The 21,651-nt window shown below is 41.5% G+C and overlaps 1 protein-coding gene across 1 annotated transcript in view; it reads left to right on the plus strand.

Moving 5' to 3' along the window:
• The window catches only part of LOC115648449, a 150,139-nt gene that overhangs the window by 93,723 nt on the left and 34,765 nt on the right, over positions 1-21,651 (plus strand). The window contains 10 exon segments of the mRNA XM_030556084.1: positions 3,210-3,327; positions 4,196-4,358; positions 9,702-9,840; positions 12,192-12,345; positions 13,976-14,071; positions 14,525-14,680; positions 16,344-16,573; positions 19,275-19,413; positions 19,788-19,908; positions 21,179-21,288. Coding sequence (XP_030411944.1) covers positions 3,210-3,327; positions 4,196-4,358; positions 9,702-9,840; positions 12,192-12,345; positions 13,976-14,071; positions 14,525-14,680; positions 16,344-16,573; positions 19,275-19,413; positions 19,788-19,908; positions 21,179-21,288 — 1,426 coding nt within the window.

Here is a 21,651-nt window from a genome sequence, read left to right on the forward strand (position 1 = left end):
AATTACAGGTAAGAAGAGTCCTTTTCTGTGCAGAATTTTCTTTTCCCTGCAGAATTAGTGCTGCAGAGCTGCTGGATGCCTCTAGAGGCCACTGGACCCAGCAGAGCCCAGCTCCCTAATTCGCAAATAGAAAACACTGCTGTGGGGAGGAGGATGGAGCTGGAGGGTTCCCAATAGCTACAGTTCCTGGTTTGCCCTGAAGGAAGGAGGAAGCATGCAAGAAACTCCACACAAACCCAGGACCCAGCATGTTTCTCCCTCTGGATCTCTGGGCTCTGGTGGGGCAGGGAGATGCAGATGTCTGCATGTGGGGGGCACAGTTAGGCTATGGAGGGGAGGGGATGCAAGTGTCTAGGCTGGTGGGGCCCCTCGGCTGGACTCGGGGGTGTGGGAAGGGGTACAGGTGTCTGGGCCAGGGGGTCCCTGCAGCTGGGCTCGGGGGCGGAGAGAAGGGGTGTGGGTGTTGCTGACAGATATTTGAAATAAACTATTAAAATAACTGAAACTGGCATGATTATATAGTGTTATTTTGACAAAATATGCAGAATTTTAAAATATGTGCAGAATTTTTAAATTTTTGGCACAGAATTCGCCCAGGAGTAAAAGAAGAGGGTTTCAAGAGAGAAAAATAAATGAACAGTTATAGAAGAATCAGTCCAAATGGGAAAAATTAAAAAACAAACAAACAAACAAAAGTAAAACCCCAAAGAAAAGATGTGTAAAGGATCCTAAACCCCACTAAAATAAGTGGAGACTCCCATTGGCTTCAGAGAGTATCTGGATCAGGTGCCATGAAAAAAATTGGATAATAAAGTGGCTACTCTCAATCTTTACAGTTTTGCCTTAGGTAACTTGGTAATGTTACCTGAGTATTAGCAATATTCCCTGCTAAAAGACAGGAAATGCAGAAATGCTGAGATAATTCTGTTAATTTATGTAAAATAGTCAAACATTTAGGTGTAACACTCTGAGTATCTTTCCAGGACCTGAAGGAGAGCTGTGTATGGCTCTAAAGATTCTCTCTCTCTCTCTCTCTCTCCAACAGAAATTAGTCCAATAAAAGATATTATTTCACCCATCTCTCTCTGAAAAGATTTTCTGGCAACTACTGTGTGAAGGCAAAGAAAGAAGGAGGGAGGGAGGGAAGCACTGGTATTTGGTTTATATTATAGAAAGTCTGTTTGACCTAGTATCTTTAAGCTTAAATTGTGCTTTAGCTCTTTCCGAAGTGTGTGTGTGTGGGGGGGAGGGCTGCTAGGATGATGCGGGTGGAATTCTGAATAATTTCCCAGATATCACCAGGGCAAATGGCCTCATCTGGATGCTATTTAAGTTGTCTTGTTTCTTTCTGAAAAGTTAACATAAGATACCACATCATAACAGCAATAAATGACATTGACCTCTTGGGGCGGGGCGGGGCGGGGCGGGGCATTCTCTCCTTAACCCAGCCATGGAGAAAACACCATTTAAAAGGAAATGGAGCTATGTGTGCATCGAAGAGGGGGGAAACAGACCCCTTTGATGGAGAGATTAAATATACCGACATCCGTGCTATGGGAGCATGCTTCTATTGAGAGCATTGCCTTTGGGGTGAACTTCAGCTGTTGTACTTGGTCTCTCCCTGCTGTTAGGGCTTCCAGGCAATGGTGTAAAATGGAGGAAACAGATAAAGAGAGTAAACAGTAACGTCACCTAGTAAAGTGCAGTTTCCTTGGGTACAGTTTGTTCTTATCGTTCCTTATGCAAAATAGGTAACGAACAGCTGGTTAAACAAATCCTACCCAAAGGTAATTCTCTCATTTACAGCACACTGCAGTTAACCATTTGTTATTCCACCCACACACAGATGCAAGTTGTTCTTTCTGCTGTTTGACCTCTCTCTTTAATCACAATTATAATAAGTATAAAACTCACTTTGATGTAAATCAAACTTATTCCCCCCACTCATAGGTGCTGGAACTAGGGATGCTGGTGGGGGGTGGGCGCCAGCACCCCTGACTTGAAGTGTTTTCCATTATATCCAGGGTTTACAGTTTGGTTCAACGGCTCTCAGCCTCCCCACTATAAAAATTGTTCCAATATCCCTGTCCCCACTGAGTTAAACCTCTCATCTGAGACTAAATTAGTACAATATTGTATTTCATGTTCATGTGCATTGAGACAGGAAATGACTGTTTTGTTTATGTGGAAAAACAAAAAAAATACATGATGCATATTCTAACTTTATAATTTGACATCTTCTGACAAGAAGATGGGGCTGTCTACTGAAAGTTATACAGGAATTTAAGCAAATATTCATTGTAGACTTTTAATTCTTATGAATTGTTGTAGCCCTACCTATTACTATGGAAGAAGGAAGTTACATTTCTACATTTACTCCTCTAAATTAACTTTGTTTACCAAGAGAGGGAGGATCGTAGAACCTGGAGGATCCCTGCTGATTCTCCCACATTATAACATTTCATCACCACACTGGGCCAACTCCTTCCAGACAGGGCTGGGTGTGACTTGTTTGAGCCTGGCTGTGTTGTTTGAGGCAGATAGAAGCAGTCATCAGAGAATGATGCAAGATAGTGCTATCCTATGCCAAAGTTGAACACTTTTGCCTAGGGATCAAAGAGACAATCCTACAAAAGTGCCTCTTGTGAGGAGTCAAATGTCTTCAGTTCTCACTGAAGTCAATAGAAACTGGGAACATTCAGCACTTTGCAGGAGCCATTCAGAACCTTGTAGGAATGGGCACCAAGCTCATTATTTTGCAGGACTGGCCCATGGCTTATTATTTTTGAATAAATAATACCACTCTGATTGAGAGAGGCTATTTGACATAAGTGACAGTTATGTATTTGGTTCAGAGAAGCCTTTTGCAGGGCATTCTGGTCTTCTAGACTGGTACACTATAAGGCCTGGTTGAAAACCCACTGAAGTCAATGGAAAGATTCCTATTGAATTCAGTGGGCTTTTGAATCTGGCCTTTAGCAATCATTTGATCTCTGAAATATGCTTATTTCTAGCTATTCCAAATTTTTGGGGTAAATCCCAAGCCCAAATGGAAGTTTTGCCTAAGCCAGCAAGAGGTTTTTTTGCCCAACTTTTAAGTGAGAATTACAACATTGTAGTATTTAGCTTTAAAAATTATTTCAGAGACTTTTATTTAGTTGTAACTTTCCAAAGTGACAGGAATCTATGATTTTCCCCATATAACTCAGGTCATTTCAGCCACGACCACATCGTTTGTTGTCTCCTGATGGGCAAGCTTTCCTCAATTTGTGGTTCATTCCTCACCCTTCAGAGGTGCTGATTATGTTTAAAATGTTGCCAGAAAAGGTTGGTATTTACAAACTTAAGGAGAGATTTTGTTTTCTTAATCAAAGCATGTAGCTGTTTCTGGAGGACAGACCACATTCTTCATACATGTTGAAATGTTGCTTTTTCATTAGAGATGACTAGCCTTGGGAAATAAACAAACTCGTGATGTGTTGATTAGAATGTCTGCTGCAATTAATATGTGCCATCAGAGTGGTGTGTCAGGTCACAGGCATTAAGAAAAAAGGTTGCATCCTCTGTGATTGAGACAGAGGAGCAAAAGATAAAAGGATAGCAGGGTAATGCAGGTTAGTTTGAGTCTTTATTAAAACCAGCAATGTTGGATCCCGTCTGCCTACAGACAAGCCTGCATGCCCCTAACCCTTCCCCTGCTGTCCATCCATCTGTCTCTCCCCACCCAAATGTATAGGGAAGTAGCAGGGATGTTGGCTCTAGTAACTGTGTTAAGAGGAAAGTGGTGGTTTAAAATGTGAGGAGGGAAAATAGAGAGACACTGTAACATACCGATTGTTTGCTGACAAATTGCCTGTTTGGTCTTGATCTATTTATCTTTTTCATGGGTGGAAAAAAGTTGTTTTTATTTAAACAGTACAAAAAGACACTCATTCAAGACTCTAGGAGACCTAACCCTCAGTAGTACAACATAACATTTTAATTGTAAGATCTTCATGGAAGAGGCAGTCTTCCGGTCTATGTATATCCAACAGTCGCCCAGTGGGCCCCAATCCTGACTGTGGCCTCTAGGTACTACTGGGATACAAATAATCAGTAATCTTCATTCGTGAATATTTGCTATTGCTATGTATTTTCTTCACATTTTCTGTCTATCGTTTGAAGGGTTTTCTCCCAATGTTTATTTTATCTGCAGGCTGCTTACAGAGCACTCAGGCAGAGCCTGCAGATCGTGGCAGCACTTCATGACATCGTTTCATACCTTTTCAGCTTTGCTCAATTAGGAAACTCCCCAAACTGTTTTGATTCCCTAAATCCAGAGCCTCTGACCGTGGACTGGGGAGGGAACGAAAGGATCGGTAAGTAACAAATACATCGCCATCAGTGGTCAGAGCAGGCTCAGGAAAACCTTTCAAACAAAAGAGGACAGTTACTGACTGAAATGGTGCCTTTTACCTTAAATATATAGTATATGATGATGTATTAGTACCAGAAAATACCTTTATGCCCACCCCCATATTTTCACGTCTCAAGGTTCAAATCAATTAAATTGCCCTAATATCAAATGCTTTCAGTACATTCCACTATGCACATTTTGTGATCTTACAGCCTTTTACAAACATGAATTAATGTGACCTCACCACACCCCTGTGAAGTAGGTAAGTAGCATCATTCCCATTTTACAGATGAGAAAACTGTGGAATCAATGGAGTTAAGTATCTTGCCCAAGACCCAAAACAACTCTGTGGCAGAGCCAGAAATGGAAGACACATCTTCTGTCTCCCAATTCTATGCTTTGATCACTAGACCTTCTGCCACCACCATCACCTCCTCCTCCTCCTCCTACCACACAGGTCTTATAAATATAATTTCAGAATAAGTAATAATTAGTTGTTTAAATCTTTTGGAGCTGGTCAGATTTTCCCACATCTTTCTACCATGTGGCTCCTACAATGTGAAATGATGCTTCTGCAGATGGAGCAGAACTCGTTTGGCCTCAGAGCCATTGAACAGCAGATGCCCTTTAATTAAGACAAATAGACCCGATAATTTCAGATGTGTGTAATGTCTGTTTTTTGCACCAGCCTTTCACTCCCAGTCAAGAGCAAATATTAGCACGAAAATGTTCCAAAAGCCAGAGGTTACAGGATAGTGCACTGGCTAAATGGGGAGGGTTTGGCTGCTGTACAATAAACTGGAGTTAAACAAGAAAGTTGTCCAGGCTGTGCTGCACAGTTGATTGCCTCCCAAATACTCTTATAACACAATGAAATTCTGTACTAAATAGAGTAAGATTAAATGGCTACAACAAAGCCTTATTTGTGTAGAAAAATCTCATAAATGCAACATGCATGTCTATCCTGACACAAGTACAAGGCTGTTTACAACAAGTACCTCTAAAATTCAGAATAAAAAAGCCTGTTTGGTTGATTTTGTGTGTGTGTGTGTGTGTGTGTGTGTGTGTGTGTGTGTGTGTGTGTGTGTGTGTGTGTGTGTGTGTGTGTGTGTGTGTGTGTGATGTCACATGGTATTATGGAGTGGCGTGGAGATCACAGTACTTTCTCCTGTGGTGAAGATAGGAGAACCCTCAGAGAGACAGTCCCAGACATCTTTACATTCCAATCTACAGGCTTTACCTGAGACCCTTCTTTGTTGTCCAAGAAAACCTCCTCCTCCCATTTCCTCTTCCTTGGTATGTCTCCTAACAGCTTAAGCACCAGCCTTGCAACCCTCCTATATTTCTTGTAAAATGAGATTCTACTCTGAAAAGTCTCCTTGTAAAAATGTGTCCTAGTAACTTTCAGATCAAATCTGCTTGGTTTACAAGTGAGAAGATGGCTTTCCTAGCTGCCAGTGCTATAAGCTCAGACTGGAGTTTGAAAGGCAAACTGTATTCATTCTGGATCATGAAATTGCTCCTGGCTTCTGCTGGTGTAAATCAGAGGGGATTCAAGCCCAGAAATTCTGCTACTGAAGCTTAGTTAACAATTCTGATGGTGATGCATGTGCCAGACTAGGATCCGGCTCTTTTCCCGATAGTTCTGTGGGCTCTGCAGTGTTAATACAAGTAAAAAGTAGCAGTCTGGCATTCGAGTCAGTCTGGCATTCGAGTCAGAAGACATCACTTCAAATGTATGCTGGAAGCAGCTCTGTTGAGTGAGTACCATAGTGACTTCTTTGGCTTTACTTTTTTTATTTTTTTAATTTTATTTATTTATTTATTTATTTTTGGCCTAAAATCTCTTCTTGTTCCTACACTGAGAGACTTGACCTCTCACTAGCTCTGAAACTTGCCTCTAACTGAGAAGCAGTGCCACAGTGCTTTAATTCACACTCTCGTGCTTGAGCATCACCAGTTATCTGTGGGGAAGGTGGGTTGTGTGGACTGTTCAACAACTATTGAAAACGTTTCAGACACTTGTGTTCCCCCCAACCCCATTCTGGAGTGGACAAAACCTGTTGGAACACATTGGTCGGTGTAAAAGTAATGCTAAAGGACCTTCCTTTTTATCACAGCTTAAATTCTTCAGCCCTTCTGTGAGAGACTTGGTTTTTATGATGGAGTGCCTCACTACAAGATATGGGCATTTTAAGGTCCTGTGTCCATCTTTAGAACAAAAACATTCACCGTGCTAGCCAAAAGCAATATGCTCTAATTTTTAGCACGTAAAGGCCTCCCCACAGTCATGCTATCAAGAGTTGACCTGGATATTGTTTGCATGATTTTGTTCTGAATAATCTGTATGATTTATTCTGTTTGTAAATAGGATTATTCAGATTTATCTGAGCACAAACATAAATAAGCAGAAAATCCTGAGGGGGGAGGAAAGAAAGATATCTTAGAGATGAGACATGTTGAACTGGAGTGTGAAGTTATCAGAAAATCCCATTCTTATTTTCTGCACTTACTGGTACTTGCTTCCTTTCACTGATGATAGTGGACTGTCAGAAAACTGCAACACACTATGTCAAGGGAGGGGGGCTGTCACCTCCTGCAGCACTCCGTCTCTACCAAGTGAGGTAGCAAAAAGCATTGCATTCTGGCCTCCTGCTTGGCAGGGCAGAATGTTACCACAAGTTGCTTGGTTAGCTTGTAATGATTTTATCTTTGACCAGCAGATTAAAAAGGCAGGATTTTGTTTCTTTTATTAAATCAGTTGCGTAACTCTTTTTTTCAAAGATGAAACAGATGAAATGTATACCATACACAGAAATGGTATGTTACGTAATAGATTTTACATATTACTAGGGTTAAGCTGTATTGCAGCTTTCTAAATGCATCAGCAATGGGATGGTTTTCAGTAGTCGGATTATACCTGTATACAGTGGGCTAGATTCTCAAAACATTGGACACATTTGTGCATATTTACAACAGAAAAATTTTGTGATAGTGTATAATGCATATGTAGGTTGCCATGTGGTATTTGTATGACATTTCAAGCCACATGCTTTTGTGTGTTTACGTAGCTATACAACTTTGCACTGCTCAAAGACTGAGTGGCTGGAGATCTGACTATGATAGTGTAAGTGTAATTTTAAAAGAAAAATTGAGGGAAGCTTCCTTTCTGGCCTGACAATTTTTAAATGAATGAAAAATCAAGTCTAAATATGAAATTTCTTTCATTCCTTGAAAATAAAAGAGACGAATTCTGCCCTTGGCTGTATCCAGTCAGAGTTGTATATGTGCAGAATTTGTCTTGTGATAATTTTTATGTTATTATTTGGATGTATAAACAGGATTCTTATAATCAAACACTCAAAATAAACTGATTTAAAAAAATGTTCTAAGTCTGTGAAAAAGTTCACCGCATGAAAGAACTATAGCAAATCATAAAGATTTGCATTCCCCTTTATTTTAATACAGCTATGTTGACTTCAATGTTTTGGGTCATTTAACATAGCAAAAAGGACTTAGTACAATGAGCACACACTAAAAAACACACTCAAATATACTAGTGACTTCATTTAAGGAGTGTGTGGCTGGGAAAAACACATTTAATAAGCTCTGAAAACCACATGGAAGTCCGCGCAATCAAATGCATACAGGAAGGTTGTGTAAAATATATTTTTATTTCATGTGTCACATTTTTAAAAATTCAAATAAATACAATGACAGATTCTGCAGAAGTTAGATATTCCCTTAACACTTTTCATAAGATTGTTCTGGCCCTTTGTGCCTGACAAAAATATCCTCTGCTTTCCTGCTCAGTCATAGCCACTCCTCTGCCCAGAAGTGACTACATTTCACTGGTAAAGTTATGGTGATCTGAGCCTCCTAATGGATATGACATTGGTCTTCTAACATAGGGACTGTGAGTTCAAGTCCTGTCAGTGGTGGGTAAGCAGTTTGAGGCACTCAGATAATACAGTGACAGGTGCTAACGCAAGAACCTAGGAAGAAGATTTCTATACACCAATAGATTATAATGTGCTTTGGGAAGAAAAGTATTGGATGAACATGAAATGTTCTTTGCTGGGTTAAAAAAACTGAACACGCTGGGCCTGATGATCCTACAATGTGCAGGGTGTCTTTGAAGAAGATAGTTCTCTGTACCTTGCAGAATCAGCCCCCTAATGGTATGTCTACCCTGCAATGTAAGCCCAGGGTTAGTGGGACTCTAATCAGGTGGCTCTGGGTTAGAGCATCTACACTAATAGGGTTAAAAATCAATCAAAATGTTAAGAATTTTCTTACCCAGACTCAAACCTGGAGCCCTGGCATCCACACTTCATCACCTAGACCCAAGTCAAACCGACTATATCCCACACTCCCTGGGATCCTCCCAAAATGTGGCCACTGTAGTCCTTTGACCATGGTGCACTGTGGGGAAAACTTGACTATCCACCCTGCATGGAACAGTCTGCTAACACACCCTGCCCAGCAGTCATTTTGGGTTGTGCACTCCCAGTTTCTGGAGCCAATAACATGAAAGAGGAATTTTGTGAAGAACTTTTCTTGTTGGTGCTTTCACTCCTGTGTCAGAAAACAGGCACAGCTTTCATGAGACGCTGGTGGACATTTCAGTGGCATTTTCTGACCCCCACAGGCACTTGACAGAGCTGGAGGAGGAGGAGGAGGAGAGAAGAAGGAGACAGACATGGCAGACTCGAACTGCCTGGTGCTGTTCATGACACTTGGTATAGCTGCTGATGGCCCCTACATAGACCGGTGCTTCGGGAGCAGGGCAACAAACAGAGGCTGGTGGGATCACATCATAATGTAGACCTGGGGTGACTAAACTAAAGGCTTAAGGTCTGATCCTTCTCCGTCTGAATTCAATGGCAAAATGTCTATTGACTTCAATGGAAAAGAGTTGCGTCAACCTTTTTTCTCATTGGTGTTATGTTAAAAATTTGTGATATACATAAGAATGCTAATGGAACCATTCTTTTAAGAGGTTTGTAACCTGTTATTCCTTATGCCTCTCTCTCTCTTTCTGCCCAGACTATGTCCCCATAATCTGCCAATTGCCATAATTTCTTCCCTACAGTATGTTTTTGCGAGGCTGAAAACAATGTCCGAAGACAGCAAAAATTATTTTGTTCCAGAAGCACAATACTCTTGGTGACCAAAACAAAAAAAAAAAGTCCTTTGGTCATGAAGTGCAAGACTTTTAGAGATTAAAATAGATCACTGGGCCAGTATACATTAGCATGCATTTCCTAATTTGATGGATTTATTGTTGTCCTGGGAACTATAGGAACTGAACTTCAAGAGCTACAAAAAATGATTGACAGCCTTCAAAACCCCTTGGATCCTAACAAAGTTGCCCAACTGCTAATCATTCAAAGAGAAGTTATGTTTCTACAATTTGATGCAACAGTCAGACATGTGTTACGGTGAGAGTTAAGTGCTAATTCCAAAAAATCATCTCTACCAGGCTCTTTTATAAAGTACCGTGACTGGGTTTTAATTCAGTTCAAGAGGAAGGAGCTGTCTTAACACAAGTAGAAAAGATAAATTTAAAACAGCTGTACATAGTTCATCTATCAATTGACAGATTCCTTATCTGCTATATTTAAGAGAATTTCAGTTTAGTGTATCTGAGTACAGCTTATCTGTGAATGTGAGGCTTATTGGTAGTGTTCCTGTGTCATGTGCATTAGACATTCAAAAGAGAATTTTCTTAACTTTATATCAATAAAATTGTGATTTTGTGTTGATAGATTATGGGCACTGCCACCCAGCACAGAGGGATAGTAGGGAGTGACTCCTACTCCCTCCCCTTTTAATTGCTGTTCTATAGTATCATTTGATTGTTGTGGGAAGATGATGTAAACACAGCATTGGCCTGTTGGCAGATTGCAGATCTGCAGGGAACCAGAAATAAAAAAACAGGCTAAGTTTGCTTTATCTTTTACTTACTAAGGCATTGTGGGCAATTCGTTAGGAAAACATTTCACTTTGATAAAGATTAGTATGCTGACAGGAAATTAAAGCAAACATAAATATGCTGTATGCTACATCTGTATCACTTCTTTATTGAGACCATGATTAAAGTTCATTTTCTCCAAACGGGGGTTATAATGCAAGTGAGAGCATAGTGACACTAAAATGCAAATTGCTTTATTATGAATCCTTTGACATATTCCAGCTGTGAATACTCAAGCTGTCCTTAAAACTTGTCTGACAACTCCTTTATTGCTAAAAATACTCTATTTATTTTATTTATTTATTACTTGTACAGCACCATATGTGCACATGAAACATGCAAAAAGACAGGGTCCCTGCCCCAAGGAGCTTACAATTAAAGGTTAATGAGTGCTTCCTAAGAGAACAGGTGTTGAGGGTGCTCGTCACCTTGCAGGAAATAGTTTGGCTTCAGGCCTTGAGTTAAAAGGTGTGCAAAAAATTTGGGGATGAGAAATGTCTGTAGTAAAAGAGATTCAGATGAACTTACAGAGCTATTGTATATTTAGGCCGATTTCCAGTTTCGTTTTTGGATGTTTCGTTTATGTAGTGTGTGTTTATAAAGTACACAACAAAGTAGCATGATATCTCTATGGAAGAACACGCTATGGATCTGGGATCTCTTTCCTCATATGCTCTTTGTCATTTAGACATTATGGAAATGTTTCACTTTTCAGGTTGGAGTCGCAAACGGGGAAAGGAATGATGGTGTCCTCATAACTTTTAGCCTAGCAGTTAGGGCATTCACCCTAGATATGTGAGACCCAGTTCAATCCCTCTATCCTTGCCTGATGTGGAGAAGGGATTTGAATTTGAATCTTCCACACTGCAGGAGTCTCCTAGCTACTGGGTTATGGGATATTCTGGGGTGGGGTGCTCTCAGTCTCTTGTTGAACCTGCTCTACTTCATATAAATAATTAAATAGTTATTGAATCAAGGACTTGAACGTAAGTCTCCTACACCCTAGGCAAGTGCCCTAATCACCAGGCTATAAGGTCACTCTTTCCCTGCCTAATGCCTGTGGCAATTCATGGTCATTTAAATGTTTACTGTTTTGGGGTTTTTTTCAGTTTGACCCCAAAATGTCGTTTTTGGTTCAACTTCTAAATTAAACTTTTTTTTTCAGTTTTCTGGAATTGCCAGCAACCAACAAATCCATTATTTGCCCAGCTCTACTCCTGACATAGTCGTGTTCTTCAGTTACAAGCTAGCCCTTCTACCATGAGAAGAGCTACTTTCCATAAATGTCCCTGGCATTAGCAGGATGTTATTTTCACTTATGTTAATCCATGGGCTGATGGATACATTTCTGAGCATTTGTTTCTTATGCAATTGCAAGTGGCCAGTCACTGCATTCAGCTTATGCATAGCAACTAAGGGCTTGTCTATGGACTTGCTTTAGTCTGCACTTGCATGCCATGCATGAACTAGCCCACGTGGACCCTATTGGCTTGCACTAAAATTTCCCTAGCATGTAGGGACTACCTTAATATGAACTAGGGAACTTTTAGTGCGCACCAGCAGGGTGTACACAGACCAGTTAGTGTGTGACCTACTAGTGTGGACTAAAACGAACACTCTTCTGATGTGGACTAAAACACCATGTAGACAGGCCCTTAGCTTTTCATTAGGTACAAAACTACAGTCAGTTGCAGGTCATTGCCCATGACTGCAATGTAGTTCAGCATATTAATATGAATGTGTAAGCTAGTTACAAACCATATTTCAAATTTTTGTTTAAAGGTGGTATTTAAAAAGTGATTTTTGGTGTCTCTTCAGAGAAGTATATTTGTCCTCCGGGAATACTTTGGCTTACCAGAAGGTTACAGACAGTATGCACCATGGGCTGCCTCCCCTGAGTAACTCTGCAGTAAGGAGTGTATTTGCCTCACAGCTCTGGCTCCCACAGCTACTGGACCCACGTAGCCCCATGGTCAGTAAAATGTACTTTCAACGAATGATTGATTCGATTTGTTCCCTGTCTGTGCTTGGGTGCTGAGTGTAGGAGAAGTTGTCAGTTCTTGCTGTGGTACTCCATTCTGTGGTAGCACAGAACTTAGCACTTAGTGACTTTTCATTTCTGTGATCATAGTCAGTTTCACTTTGTCGCTGGGGTCCCCAGAAAAAGTACACTAATTAGCAAGTAATCATAAAAACTAAAAAATAGAAGAGAACTATTACTGTAAGTCGTCATATCCCTTGCATCCAGAATAGGATTATTCCCTACACTGTATGTTGGATCATTTTATCTACCCTAATTATAATGATGGAGCTTCCACTAACTTCCTGTTGTGGGTCATCAGATGCATTAAAGAAAAAGGCTAGTCATAGGGCCGGATACAAAGCCTGCTGAAGTTAACTTTCCTTTGACTTCTTTGGATTAGGCCCATAGATGCTAGGGTTAGTAGATGTTTCGAGATATTCAGTTTAAATTTTCCTTTGCTCATTTTCATCGTAATACTCCTAGCTATACTCCACTGGATCATGCTAAATTACTACTTTCCTACCTTGGTGTTGGACCTTTTCAGTCCTTACAGAATCGTGAAACTTCTGCAGTCGGTAGCTTGCTCTAAATCAGCAGTTCTCAAACTGGGGTCCACGGACCAGGGGGTCTGCAAGTCATCTCCGGGGCCTCTGGCCCTGCTGATCAACTCTTTACCCCTTCCTCCCAGTGCCTCCTGTATGCTGTGGAACTGCAGTTCAGCAGCATGCAGGAGGTGCTCGGGAGGATCAGAGAAGGGGAGCGCTTGGAGGAGGGGGCAGAAAGAGGCAGGGAAGAGGAGGGGCAGGGTTGGAGCGGGGCAGGGATGTTGCCTTGGGGGAAAGGGTGGAGTAGGGGCGAGGCCTGGGGCTGAGTAGGAGTTGAGCACCCCTGGGGAAAATTAGAAGCTGGTTTGGGGGTCTGTGAAAAATTTTAAATAAAAATGGGGGTCCTCTGGTTGCTAAAGTTTGAGAACCCCTGCTCTAAATGATCATACTGAGCCATTATGTAGAACAAGTGAAGAATGAGATTTGCCCTGTGTGAAGAAGAATAGTGAGTGTGTTAGCTTCTCCTCTCTCCTGGTGTGCACAAGCACTGCAGTGGAACGCTGCCCAGCTTCTGCAGGGATGTGCTCAGAAGGAGAATGGGGTCCCTCTCTCTCGTGCTACAGAGGACAGGATTTTGCCTAAGCATAGTGCTGTCAATGTATGACTACTGAACTCCTCCTTTATTTCAATATAGCTTGTGTCAAAACCCAAAGATAACAAAATTTTAAAAAATGTGGAAGTAATGTTAAATCTGACACCAGCTTTCAATAATCCAGGAAATGTAGGGTAAAGAGAACAGTCCCTTAACTGTTACTTTTCCCATTGTTGTCTCAGTAGTCCTAGTACATCCCCTATACTGTAGTTCCAATTAAACACTTATCTGCAACTCATGCAAAGAAGTCAGAGCTTGGTATATTACAAACTAAGCAGCAGCCTGCACTGTGATTTCCTTCCTCAGCTCAAGTTAGATGAGACCTTTATTATTGTTTGAAGGTTAATTTTGTGCTTCTGAATGTTATCTGAATTTGTTATAGACATTGACACTGTTTCCTTGGAGGGCATTTCTAGTGGATGGAGGACCATTTCCAGTCACTATCAGCAATCTAAATACCATAAATTATAACATGCAGGTATGGTGACTGCTACTTGTTGTACATCCAAAAGTTACTGTGCCTGTCTCCAAAGGCACAGAGAAGATATGAAAATTGTTTTGCATTAAAACAAGTCCTTCCCTGTGATAGTTACACATTATTTTGTCATTTAAAAAACCCAAATTATTTTACCATTCACCATTTGTTTGTTTATTTTAAAAAACTGCTGCTCTTGGACAACAAAATTGAACTAGGCAATTTCATTTTTTAGTTCTCCTGCAGCTACCACAATGTTGTTGTGCTTGGGTAACAAAGTTCTTCCATGACTTTTAGGTCCACAGTGCCAGAGGCTTCTAGTAAAATCCATCTGTTCATACAAATGGATGGATGACTTTTAAAGTAATTGTACTAACAATAACTCATTACCATAGTTACTCACTGAGATCAGTCTGAGTAACCTAGAAGAATCACCAGATGTGTTTCCTCCTCTAGTTGTGTTTGTGCAGACTGAATGATGATGACCGAAGAGTTGCTCATGGGGAGCTGGTCGGGATGCAGTTTCTAATGGAGGATATACTGCAGAGTAGCTATGATGTTGTTATGGAAGATCATGCTGAATGGCAAACTGCTGTAGCTGAGAAAAAACAGGTACCTCTGACAAAGTAATTCATTTAGGCTATACAGCTTGGAGTGGTTCCTCCCTGTCCACCTTGGCCATTTTACCTCATTATGCCCCCTAGCAGCTGATAGCCATTTGACAGGGAATGAATGTGGTAATTGTCATTAAAGAGTTTAGGGCCTGTTGGTGCGGGGCAGGGCTATTAGCAGTCTATCGCCCAGATTCTCTGACTGGGGCAGACAGCAAACACAGGCACTGCTGTATGATCTCTCATGTAGCTGCTTTGTGCCAATGGGGGAGAGATCTCCTGTCCACATAATTACACCACTCCCAAAAAGCGGCAGTAGTTACATTGGCGGAAGAAGCTGGTGCTGTGCACACTACCGCTTATGCTGGCAAAATGTATGTCGCTCTGGTCTGTGTTCTTTTTCACACCCTTGAGCGACAGAAGTTTTACTAACATAAGTGGTTGTGTAAACGTGGCCATAGCTCTCTGTGGCAGACAGCAAACGCACACAAGCTATCCAGCCTAAGGTGGGTAGGCTGCTGCCCTGAGCTGGAGGCCCCACCTCTTATACTTCCTCTTCTGCCTTTCTGCTTCCAGCATGAAGGGCGGGCCTGGCCTGGCTCACCACAGAGGGCGGGGAGTGGCTCCTCCCTGGCAGCTTGGGTGGGCGACCACTCTGCCTCACTGCACAGCTCTTATGAAAAACTCCCTTAGACTTCATTGAATCCTGGGAGTGTAGCATAAAAAAGTAGCCCTTAGTCCCATATAGTTATATTGCAATGATGGGATGTAATGTGTTTCAAAGAAGCTTTCAGAGTGCAGCTGAGAATGAGGAGAGCCGCAGTGATGGAGCCCATTAGAAGGGCCGCTGGTGCCCGCCATCCAGCTGCTGTACTTGCTGCCATCAGAAACTAGGGGACAAAGCAGGGCCTCTTCACTTTCCCCACCTGTGCCTCAGAGGACTAGAGGGTGAGACACTTATCTGTCCCTTTAACAAGAGCTGCTCCATGCACAGAGGCCTGCCCCCCTTGTATAACGAGGACTGATAGTTAAGAAGAGGACTGGGTCCTCAGGCTGTACTTCCAAAACAGTTGCACAATGGATAAAAATGTAGTGAATGGTCATTGGGGAGCATTAAACCTTTCCAGAACCTACCACAAAGATTTGGTTCAGGGGATAGGCTGAGATTCAAGCCATTTCTGATGGAAAGCAGATAAACCTACCGGCTAGTGAACATGTAAGTATACAGTGATAGTGTCAGGAAGTGTGAGTGTGGAGAAATGTGCAAAGAGAACGAGTTATTTATATTTTAATAGGGGCTGTTTCCTTCAGGACTTGAGCTGAGGATCAGTTTTTACAGGTATTTTTGTCAACAATCCAGCAGGGAGTTTTATTGAGGCAAGTGACTCAAGGAAAGTGGCAATAAGATGAAAGGTAGAGGTGTGTGTGTGTTGTGCGTGTGTGCGCGTGCGTGCGCGTGCCTTGTCTTTTCTATAGTCTTCTCATTGAAATGAAAAAAGAGCCACTAGATTTTGCAGGACACTAGTGTATGGAAACAATTATAGTGGGTTGCAAGGTTTAATTCAATTTCCAATAAGTGTACAGTGACTTATCTCATTTTATTAAACAATGAAGTGTATGATATGAGATCTAACAAAATATGTCTCCTATAATAATTTCATTAGAATTTGGCAGAAGTTGATGAATCACATGCTAGTTGGTCAGAGAGCAGCAGAAAGACTTGCAAAGCTCCGCCAAGGCTGCACGATCCAGTTACTTCACGTGCTTTGCTGAAATCTTTTCTGATAACATGGAAGCAGTTGGAAGTATTAAAGGCAGAATGGGGTAGACTTAAACTGAAAGTCGAGGATATCAATACGGTTCCTCTTTACAAACAGTTTGCTGAGCTATATGGGTGAGTTTCCTTCTGATGTAAAAGTATTCTAGACTGGAGTGGTTGTGAAAGTTAAAAACGTTCTTCACACTGTTCTCTTACTCTTATTCTGTTTCAATTTGCTCTGTTTTAGTTCTACCTTTCTTTAATTGGTACAAAATTGGTAACTATTCTAATATCTTTGCTTTCTCTTTAGAATAGGGTTTTTGACCTGCTCTGATCTTCTTTCTCCCTGAATTGTTCATTAGTAAGGTTGTTCCAAATGTATTCCTGTGGCTTTTCAGTGACACTATTAGTTCTACCTGTCTCTTTAGGACATTCACATCAATATTACATACAGTACTTTTAAAAATTGACATTCCTGAAGCTGATTTTTAATGAAGTGGAAATGTACCAGGATTCTTCCTAATCCTCCCACTTAGCTTGGCCTGAATAATGTGCGTTTGAAAATCTGGCAAGTTTTCTTTAAAGGGACACTTACTAAAAGCCTAAAACTATATCTTTTTAAAAATGTGATAATGCACTGCCCTCCTGGTCCCCTGAAATAAAATCTATTACCAAAATGAGCAACATAATGAAAATACAAGTTTGCTGGATAACACAGCAGTAATATAGTCTATGTAGCAGCGTGTTTTGGGGATATCAGAAAACAGGTTTCTCACAAAATGGGGCAGAGAAGATGTCTGTTTGTGTCCTTGCAAATCCAAAACATTTTTGTCTTAGTTTGTTCCTTTAACAAACAGGTATCAGGTCTCTCTATTCTAGTCATCGTATATCAAAGTGCCACTGAATACCTCCATTGTACTGTTCCTGTGAGACATGTTGTGTTGCTATCTTCAGAGTATCCTGAGATCACTCAGATGTCAATTTTATGCCCCTGCTCACTAGCAAGTTACAATAGAAATACCAACTCACTGTTATCTCTAGTGACTTGAGAGAAGAGATACTAAGAGAACATTGTTATTTATACTTACATAAAAGCAGACTTCCCAATTTACATCTACAAATCCCTGAACAACAGAAGCCTATTTGAGTAGAATGGCACTCCAGCTTTCTACTGTGCCCAGTCTCTGCTTTGTGCAGCAGGGTGGGGCTGTCAGAGAGGTGATTGCAGCTTTCTAGTTTTCAAACTAGTCCAATGCTGATCTCAGTTCTGACGTACTGGTAAAGCAGCCTGTGAGCTGTACTCACCTGTTCTAGCAAGTAAAGGGTCTCAGGGAGCCATCTGCCAGCTGAGCATAACTAACATGCAGTAATCCTCCTGCCACGCCCCCTCCTTCCCTGGCACATCCCTATGGTGAGTCCAGAGCAGAAGGGTTGCTTATGAGCAAGCCATGCCAGATTAATGCCAGTTTAGGACTCCCCCAGGTCAGGGGAGTTTTCAGGTGGCCTAATCTGGCTCCTCAGCACAGTGCAGGCCAGAGAAGGGGGTGAGAATCTGGTGATATAATGTCACTTAGAGAGCAGGAGGAGTTGGGAGCTGTTCTTCATTGCTCATCTGGAAGTAGAGAAGAAATTGCCAGGGCTGAGGAGCTGCAGGAGCAAGACCCACCTGCAATACCCAGACCCATTTACTGGTATAATGTGGGGATTTGTTAAGATCTGTATGCTTCCTGGGACTGGGATCTCTGCTCCCGGTAGAGCTTATACATTCTGCAGGGGGCAAGAGACCCTAGTTCCAGGAACGTGTAGAGCACTTGAAGTCAACCTGCTCCTACAGCATTCTGAAACTCTTCAGGAGGAGTGCTGGGGGCATGGGTTCTTCACGTTAAATGTGTGGCAGGGCACTTCTCCCACACATCTGGGCTCCAGCAGTCCCTCTTTTTCTCTACCCCCACTGTTTCAGAGCTATGCTAATTTGTGCTAGCTGCCAAGGGACTGATATGGTAGTCATGATCGCTGGGCTACAGCCAAGCTCCTTCCCCCTGCCCCGGCTTTCCCATATTCCCTTCGGTCACACCTGCGGAGGAGGTATTAGTGTAGCAGTTCCTATGCCAACTCTGTGCTAGTGGAGGATTTCTTTATGCCAGGGTGATCTCTCTGTGCTGGGTTTAGAGACCACTTTGTTGAATCTTGGTGTATATATTTTGTGAATGGAAATAACAGCTCTGTGGAAAGTGATGGTAAAACACTGCACTCACCCCCTTCACCAGGAAAAGTTTCCACTCATCTTGAGCAAATGAGGTTTTCAAGTTCTGCAGATGTCTGTGTCAAATGCGATCTATGGTGTCAAATGTAACCTGGTATCTGTGCCCTTTTGTCAATTGCTCCTCTTGTTGTTTGGAGACATAAAGGAGGCTATAGGGAGGCTGGCACTGTTTCTATCTAGCAAATGCAATCAGATATGAGAGTGCAGCATGTGGGAGGGTGTCTACATCTATTTGGTTGTTAGGGGAGAAATTTGTACTGGCAGCCAGAATTCTCATCTTTGTTTTTGCTCTTCCTGCTTCATCCACTGAACTTTTATTTTTCTATAACTATTGAAAAAAGAAGTGATGTTATGTGAGATTCAGTATCACATGATCAGTCCATGCAGAAAATCCTGCTCTGCTAGCAGTGCTTCCTGACCAGATGACAGAGGATAGTAAAATTAGTCCCAATGCTTATGTGTTGGGGGAGGTGAGAATAAAGGTACGTGTGACCTGAAAGAGAGAAATACAGAAGAGACTGAAAATACTGTTGAGAGAGAATATGTGTAACATCTTTGTCTGGATTTCTTTAGCACTGACATCCTATACCCTGCTATGAGAGCCATTGCCAGGCAGATGGGCACAGAAGATGAGTTTGAAGGACTTGTAACAAGCTCTCAGACTATACTTCCTCCAAAAGGAGCATCAGAAATTGAAGTCAAAACACGGCAGGTAAAGGAGGACTGTTACTGCACAGGGGGAGTGCTGTTGAGTGACATGGAACCATTAAAACCCAGGGGGGGCCTAAACAGGGTCGCCTGTAGGGATAGTTCAAGCAAACTGGGAACTGTGCTGCAAGGCCCACGACTCAGCACCCTGGGGCAGCATAAAGCAGCTATAATGGACTCGTGAATCTGACCCCCAAAGTACTCATGGTACAGAATTGGACACAATATAACTTCCCTAAATTATCTTATTTTTACTCCTACATACTGTGTGTTTTTTAAAGTTACTTTTTAAAAAACTGAAAATTGGCAAAGCAGACCAGATGAGGTATAACAAGCATAGAGATTTAATGTGAACAATTTACTGTACACTTATTGTAGCTTCAAAAACTGCTGGAAAGTCTGGAAATACACATGATCCATGATGTGAAAAAGAAAATTAACCGGGAGATGACACTAGTTACATCTGAAAGAGCAAGAGCAGGAAGCGGCCTCCCTACAGGTAAGGTGTTAAAATACAAAATCCATTTTTATTTCTAGCCTCCCCATCTCTTTTCTGCATAGGAAGCATGCCAAACATGGGAAGCCCAATCCTACAGCCTTTACATGTGTGTGGGAGCTCTGGACATTACAGTAGGCTTACCAGTTTTGTAGCTAATACAGGGAGCAGGCTGCTTCCATCCACTTTCCCATTGCGGAACATGCATCCCTAGTGCCACATGGAGGGTGGAATGCAAGGATTCTACCCAGCCCTTGTGCAGGGTGGTAAGGTTCCTATGTCTCCTTCCTGCTTCTCTTTGCACCCATTCAAGAGCCAGAAACAATTTGGCCCACATTCAGTGAAATCATTGGTGAAAATTTACCATCATCACATAAAACTCCCTTCAGGTTTTGATAAAGCCCAGCCCTTTATGTGAAAATGCCCATACCTTGACTATGCCACCATGTGATGAAAACTTGTACACTGGGGTTTCAAGCGCCTGGGCCACTTGACACTTATCCAGCCTGCTCACCCAGATTCAAATGCTGCCGAATCTAAGCTTTGACTTTGTTTTTATAAAGCAAGTTTTAGCCATAATTATTGCAAATAAATCTTTCCAGATACAAGTTGTACGCACCAAACTAACTCAAACTTTTCTTCCCGACTCTGCAAACAGCTTGAAACTGCTCTCACTTATCAGATTGGGGTGTCAATGCTTAAGCCAAATTATGACACTTTAAAAGCAAGACCTCCAAGTAATTTAAGTTCATAACTATGCACTTTAATTTATACATTTAACATAACTGTATGTGCAGATCCGGTAAGTGCATGCACAAATGGTTGAACAGGCAAGTGGTGGAAATAATGGTAGTTCTAAAAGTGACTGGCACCATTTTTTCCCACTGACTGGTGTTGAATGCAACTGTAATTTTTCTACCTAAATGTTTAGTTACTATATAAAAAGCCATGTTCTACTCTCAATTTTCATGCATAGCTCTTATTATCAGTGAGTGATAAATAGTGGATAGGGCCCTAACCGGTGGACCTGGCCCATAACAAAAATGTATTTTAGCCCTATTGATACAACGTATCTAACACAGCTGCTGCACAGAATCACATAATCTGTGGTGATGGTTAACTTCTGTTGCATACATTTTTATAAAGATTGAGAAATCCTAAACCACAAATTGCACATATCATCATTTTACAGGGATTAAAGAGGGATCAATATTTTGTGATGGAGATCTGTTGATGTATTGTTTGTTTTATTTTTTTCCCCTTGCTCCTCCAGAGCTCTGGAAGCATCAAGTCATGCAAGAAAATTTCTCAGTTGTAAGACCACAAATAGTCGAAACATTTGTTCAGAGACTAATGGAAAATTACCAAGAATCTAATGTAGAGGTACATATACTATGTTTCTATCCAGACATAGCTAATCTTTATTTACATCTTTACTTATTAAAACGTGCGTCAGTCAGTGACGCACAAGGGAAACGCCCTCTCTTAAACTTATGAGTTTATGTTCTGATTATGTTAGCAACGTGAGCTTGTGTGTTACATATGACACTGGCCACTTTGTAATGTGATTTGTTCAGATCTCACAATTGTAGTAAGGCCAGGCAGAATTAGTTCTGAGATTAGAGGCTTCTAAGCAACTATAGGAAAGTAGTGTTGGGGACTCAAAAGGCAGAACTTTTCCTTCTGAGTTGGTACTAAATCAGTGTCCCTGTGTGGTGTTAAGAAGTACTCTGTTGTCACTTTAAG

The sequence above is a fragment of the Gopherus evgoodei genome, chromosome 3 (assembly GCF_007399415.2).
Source record: "Gopherus evgoodei ecotype Sinaloan lineage chromosome 3, rGopEvg1_v1.p, whole genome shotgun sequence".
NCBI lineage: Eukaryota > Metazoa > Chordata > Testudines > Testudinidae > Gopherus > Gopherus evgoodei.